This window comes from Salmo salar, chromosome 22 (genome assembly GCF_965601325.2).
Source record: "Salmo salar chromosome 22, fSalSal1, whole genome shotgun sequence".
NCBI lineage: Eukaryota > Metazoa > Chordata > Actinopteri > Salmoniformes > Salmonidae > Salmo > Salmo salar.
In genome coordinates, this window is record NC_138312.1 from 31,551,081 (window position 1) to 31,557,831 (window position 6,751).

The window sequence follows — 6,751 nt, forward strand, 5'->3', positions numbered from 1 at the left end:
GACGTTTCTCATATGAAGAATGAAAAAGCCCCAAAAATTGTCAGAATGTACTTTTACATAAACATTTTGAAACTGTAAAGGATATCATCAACATGTTCTCATCCTTGTAAATTGGGAAATTATGTAACCAAATAATGAAAACCCCCTATTTACCAATATGACACTTTTAAATAAATAAAAATAATGTATTCAATGTTCGTGTCTGCTAGATACAATCCATTACTTGTATAGAAACATCTTTGTCCAACTGATATAGGCTCCCCTATAAAGTCTTGTACATGGTGTGTTCTGGATAGTGCATAGGGTCATGGAAAAGCCATGACAAGTGTACTACTTCCGTCTTCTCCCCCTCAGCGGATATAGAGAAATGGTAAGATAATTTATGTGGTTTACTATGAAATAAAGACATTTCGACATCAGTCATGCGATGAGCAGTATATTGAATATGACATTATTCGTGGTTTACGCGAGGTCTGCGTTAATGCGTATGTTTATCGCTAGATTTGGTTTGGTAGCTAGTAAGCTAGTTAATTAGCATCCCCACCCAAAATGTGAAATCATCTGTTTTTAGCTAGTGATGTAGCTCTAAGGTAAGTTTGGAAGCTAGTCCCAAATACTGTAATCTAAAGTATCCTTTCAAATGTATTCATAAATATAAACATAACTTAGCTAGTTACCCGAAAATGTATCTGTAGTAGTGCATCAGGGAGGTCACATCTGTTCTTGGATGTCACTATCAAGCGTGTACATTTAAAAATGAATACCATGAGTAAATATCCCCATGCCCCATTGAAATATATACCGAACACTAGCTGGTAGAAGAGGGTAACAAGCAAACTATCTCGCAAGTAAGGCAGCCAGCCTAGGTATTTAAGACAGCAAATGTTGTCTCACATTTGCTGTCATTTGTTCTCACCAGCTAGCTGGATCATTCCCACAATGCGGTGCATTTTCTGGCCCCAGGAAATATCCGTTCTAATTTAGTGTAAAATGTGGATTCCAAAAGGCTTTAAATATCCTTTTCCTTTAACACCAAAAAATGGATTCTGAAGGGAACTTTATGCATTTTAAAACGTTGTCAGTGTATGTAGGCGTTTCTGCGATGTCCCCAGGTGTTATTTATCAAGTTCCACGACATATAAACCATAATGTTTAATCTATCTTTTATAGTCCTAGTTAGTCTCTTTATATTAGTTTTTTTCATGGTTATTTTATTGACGATTTCCTGTGTCCCTGATCACTTTCCACCCTGTTAGTTTGTAAGTCTCCATCTTAAGAAAACAACCCCTTCCTACAATGACACCACATTCAGGAAGTGTCATTTCTTTATATAAACACAGTTGTATCTATTTGTTCATGTTAGTCTGTCACATACATTTCCACCCTGTTAGGCTAAATGTATTTTTTTTATTTTAATGCTAAAATATGTTTTATAGAGAAGTTAAAATCCTGTTCAAGTTTTCACAATTATGCTAGCTCAATCTTGCTCACGCAGCGCTATGGCTGATTTAGGCTCAACACTTCCACCCTGTTAGGATTATGCACCTAACAAACTGGAAAATGCACCCAAAAATGTTGTAAGTACCTGAGCTTGACTAATTTAGTTTTTCTGAAAGTCAAACATGTCCCTTTTCTGATAGAAAAAAAAAACGGTGTGTGTGTGTATATATATATTTTCTCCAAGTTGAGGTGCAAATGGCACCGCATAGTAGGAATGACCCAGCTAACTATGCACTAGCCACTGATCATGACTCTAGGTTCCATTACAGTCCACATAAGTCATCTTCTGTATGGGGGTGTTTTGGTTAGAGCTAGCTTTGTCTGAACTAGCCCAAAGGTTGGCAGATGGCAATATTGATCTGGTATTGAGGGTTTCATCTTACCATCGAAACGCATTGTATGCAGCTGGCAATACACTTGTATCCCCGTGGACTGGTTCGTACCAAAAACATTCTCCATCCAGGCTGTAAAGGCATCAATTTCATCCTTAACTAGATGTATTAATGGGGGGGGTTATATTGTTACACAGCTGCTGAAGTGCGTGTTTATGAAAAAGACGAAGACAGCCGACTACCTGTGCTAATTAGCTATCTGCGTCTCCTAACACGTGTGTAAATGGAAGATAGACGCCATAAATGTGATGTCACTGAAAAATACTGTCGACTGCAAATGTTAAAACAGTTTACAGTAAGTGTGTGTTTTGCATTTGTGAAGTTATTTTGATATAAGAATTGATTCATGTTCCAGAGCTAATTTGCCTGTAAACAGAACATATAAGGTCCTTGGACTATATGAAGTAACATTAGGCTCCTTTAGTCCATTGTAGGACTAGCTATGCACCTGCATCTTGCCTGAATTATTTTTGCTTTGCAGTAAGTAGGTCCAGAGTCTAGATTTCCCTTCCTTAAACTCCACACATATAGGGTTGCTATAACATACTTGTCCACTGAAATATTTTCTCGGCCCAAATCGGATGCAGGCTGGATTGAAGTAGCTAGATATTTTCATCCTGAAAATGCATGTAGTGGCAGTGCATTCTACAGCTGTAAGGCCTTAGGCCTGAGCCAATGTGTGCCCACTGTCCTTATCTATTATAGTCATTAGTCAATGTGAAACGGTGGTGCACTTTTAAAGTCACAGTTCACCATACGACTGTAATGGTGCAATTGTTCAGACCATGAAAGGCTTCAGCATGACTAGGCTGTATTCTAGGGGTTTCAGTATGTACTCATGCGGTCAATATACTTCCTCTTTACATTTGAGGGACGCAGGGCGTATCATATTAATGGTGACTTCACTAATGTTCAGCAGTCAAAGATTTTGTGTATATATTTTTTTTGAATGGGGTTGATAGGCCTTTTCGAACTTTTGCTGACTAATGTGTTGGTGAGTTTCTGTGATAGTGAAATCAGTGTAAAATCTGCACTGCAGCCCAAGCCCAGCCATGAGCCATTGCTATGGAATAAACATTATGCCAGGAATTCTAGCTACAAGCCTAGGTCTGCATGCTTGACCGTACTTTTGCCTTCAGTTCGTAAGGAGGTGTCGGGATAAGGGCCATTTAGCTAGTAGTTTGAGGATAGTAGGGTGGCGTGAGGCGGTATTTGGTCGGCAGGGGTAGAGGCTTCCCTCATCTAACGTTTCTTTCTCCACTCCCTTTCCTCTCTCCCTCAGACAGCGACTCTGCGCCCGTACCTCAACGCTGTGCGTGCCACGCTGCAGGCCGCCCTCTGTCTGGAAAACTTCTCCTCTCAGGTGGTGGAGCGCCACAACAAGCCAGAGGTGGAGGTCCGGTGAGTGTCTTTGTTCGTGTGTGTGTGTGTGAGAGTGTGTTTGACCTTGGTGTATGCTATCCCCCCTCAGGAGCAGCAAAGAGTTGCTGCTGCAGCCAGTCATCATCAGTCGTAATGACAAGGAGAAGGTTCTTATCGAGGGCTCCATCAACTCAGTCCGAGTCAGCATCGCTGTCAAGCAGGTCAGGGATATTATTTATTCCAGTGTGTATAGTCTATAACCTGTCCTTTACAGGTGCAGTTGACGGGCTTGATTTTGGTGACTTTCATACTTTATTTAAACAATAAGGCCCGATGGGGTGTATATGGCCATTATACCACGGCTAAGGGCTGTTCTTACGCAACGCGGAGTGCCTGGATACAGCCCTTAGCTGTGGTATGTAGGCCATATACCACAAACCCCTGAGGTACTTTATTGCTATTATAAAAGGGTTACTAATGTAATTACAACAGTAAACAATACGTTTTGTGTTATACCTGTGGTATATTGTCTGATATACCACAGCTTTAAACCAAACTACCTGCTTTATAATTAAGCAATAAGGCACGAGGGGGTGTGGTACATGGCCAATATACCACGGCTAAGGACTGTTCTTAATCTAAAATCGATTTAAATAAATACAATTCCACAGCAATCTACACACCATACCCCATAATGAAAAGGCAAAAACAGGTTTTTACAATGTTTAGAAATGTATTATAAACAGAAATGCCTTATTTACATAAGTATTCGGACCCTTTGCGATAAGACTTGAAACTGAGCTCTGGTGCATCCTGTTTCCATTGCTCATCCCTGAGATGTTTCTACAACTTGATTGGAGGCCAGCTGTGGTAAATTCAATTGATTGGACATGATTTGGAAAGGCACACACATGTCTACATAAGGTCAACTGTGGGACAGTGCATGTCAGAGCAAAAACCAAGCCATGAGGTTGAAGGAATTGTCCGTTGAGGCCCACTTGGAATTTGCCATAATGCACCTAAAGACTCAGACCATGAGAAACAAGACTCTGGTCTGATGAAACCAAGATTGAACTCTTTAGCCAGAATTCCAAGTGTTACGTCTATAGGAAATCTGCCACCATCCATATGGTGAAGCATGGTGGTGGCAGGATTATGCTGTGGGGATGTTTTTCAGCGGCAGGGACTTGGAGACTAGTCAGGATCGCGGCAAAGATGAACGGAGCAAAGTACAGAGAACCTTAATGAAAACCTGCTCCAGAGCACTCTGGAATTCAGCCTGGGGTAAAGGTTCACCTTCTAACCCTAAGCACACAGCAAGACAACGCAGGAGTGGCTTTGGGACAAGTCTCTGAAAGTCCTTGAGTGGCCCGGACTTGAACCCAATCAAACATCTCAGGAGAGACCTGAAAAATAGCTGTGCAGCAACGCTCCCTATCCAACCTGACAGAGCTTGAGAGGATCTGCAGAGAAGAATGGAAGAAACTCCAAGTACAGGTGTGCCAAGCTTGTAGCGTCACACCCTTGTAGACTCAAGGCTGTAATCACTGCCAATGGTGCTTCAACAAAGTACTGAGTAAAGGGTCTGCATACTTATATAAATGTGATATTTCAGTTTTTGTATTTTATTAGGAAAAATGCCTAAACCTGTTTTTGCTTTGTCATTATGGGGTGTTGTGTGTGTAGATTGACGGGGGGGATTTAATCAATTGTAGAATGAGGCTGTAACCTAACAAAATGTGGAATAGGTCAAGGGGTCTGAATACTTTCTGAAGGTACGTTGGCCATATACTGCAAACCCCTGAGGTGCCTTATTGCTATTATAAATGGGTTACCAATGTAATTAGGAGTAAAAATACATGTAATGTCATACCCATGGTATACGGTCTGATATACCACGGCTGTCAGCCAATCAGCATTCATGGCTCGACCCACCCAGTTCACAATAATATTTGGAAACGCCTATCTTTTTGTAGTGTCGTTACCCAAACAGAAGTGCAGCTGTACTTTTTTTAAAAAATGTTTCTCTATTCTTTCTCTCGGTTCTGTGAGGCTGTGTTGGTTTATCAAAGACATGAAATGTACTACTGTGATTTTTTTTTTTTTTTTTTTTTTACAACCTGGTGACAATTGGTGGCTATTAGAGCTGCTGTCATGTGATTGGTGGGTGCGGAGTCTGACTGCTGTGTGATTGGTGTGTCACTGCAGGCGGATGAGATTGAGAAGATCCTTTGCCATAAATTCATGCGCTTCATGATGATGAGAGCTGAGAACTTCTTCATCCTGAGGAGGAAACCGGTGGAGGTGAGAGGCGATGACTGGTGGTACAACCAACATCTCAAACTTATCACATTATCGAATGACTTGGAAGTCTGTTTTCTTAGAACACAAATTGTTGGCTTTTTTTTTTTTTTTTTCACTCAGACAAAATTCTGTAAGAATTGGGATTTATTACCCCCCCCCCCCCCCCCCCCCCCCTCCCTTTTCTCCTTCATTTGTCTGCAGGGTTATGACATCAGTTTCCTCATCACCAACTTCCACACGGAGCAGATGTACAAGCACAAGCTGGTGGACTTCGTCATCCACTTCATGGAGGAGATCGACAAGGAGATCAGCGAAATGAAGTTGTCTGTCAATGCCAGGGCCCGTATCGTTGCAGAGGAGTTCCTAAAAAATGTGAGTGTCTTCATATCTGTCAGTCTTCTCACCTAGAAGTTGAAGTTTTATCTGACATCCATGTTTTTGACATGCGCAGTTCTAAGAAAATTCCCAAACATTCCTCACGCTGATCACGACCGTCATCATGGTTTCTGAGGGGTCCGCATCACAGGACGGAGAGGGGGAGGGGCAAACATTGTGACCAGTCATTCGCAATGGAAAAAAGTAAAGATGCATCAGACCAATGGGGTGTTGCCCTACATCATTGAGGTATCCCTGTGCTCAGAAATATTGATGTTTGTACAGAATTAATATTCACAGCCTCATTTAATTTCTGCCTTTTAGAACAAAGCATTAAATCAGGGCGGGTCCTTAAAATAAAATCCTAATCAATATTAATGAGCACAGGGAAATGCATGGAGATTTCTGATAATTGAAACTTATATATTTTTTTTATATATATAAATATTATATTCACAGAATGTTTTGCTAAGTTTGTTACGACACCTGTTTCTTGTCTTAATACACACAGAGCAGACCCTATCATTGATGGAAATGATTGTGATAATAGTGCTGGCAGTGATGAATAAATCCCTTTATTGTTTGTTTGTATTTTGCTGTGTTATTATACCATAATAGTATATTGCACTGTGTATTGCTTGGACCTGTTTATCTTTATGAAGAGAAATTTGACATTGATTAATGAATGTAAACTATTTACATGCTATAGAAATGTTGGTAAATTTGTGGACAAAATGCCAGCTAGCTTGTTGGGACCTGTCAAATGTAATGTTTGTTTCTACGTAACATGCCATAGTAGATATAGTACAACTGTATGA

The 6,751-nt window shown here is 40.6% G+C and overlaps 1 protein-coding gene across 1 annotated transcript; it reads left to right on the top strand.

Annotated features, from left to right (window-relative positions):
* Positions 1 to 255: 255 nt before the first annotated feature.
* Positions 256 to 6,524, top strand: arpc4 (actin related protein 2/3 complex, subunit 4). Its single transcript, XM_014167110.3, has 6 exons — positions 256 to 370; positions 3,175 to 3,293; positions 3,364 to 3,475; positions 5,463 to 5,558; positions 5,760 to 5,930; positions 6,010 to 6,524. The coding sequence occupies exons 1-6, from the start codon at positions 368 to 370 to the stop codon at positions 6,013 to 6,015; spliced, it is 507 nt and encodes a 168-aa protein (XP_014022585.1). The 5' UTR covers positions 256 to 367; the 3' UTR covers positions 6,016 to 6,524.
* Positions 6,525 to 6,751: the final 227 nt, after the last annotated feature.

Coding starts and splice junctions, on each gene's coding strand:
- arpc4 (XM_014167110.3), top strand. Junction 3,294..3,363: donor AAGCCAGAGGTGGAGGTCCG/GTGAGTGTCTTT, acceptor ATCCCCCCTCAG/GAGCAGCAAAGAGTTGCTGC. Junction 3,476..5,462: donor TCAGCATCGCTGTCAAGCAG/GTCAGGGATATT, acceptor GTGTCACTGCAG/GCGGATGAGATTGAGAAGAT.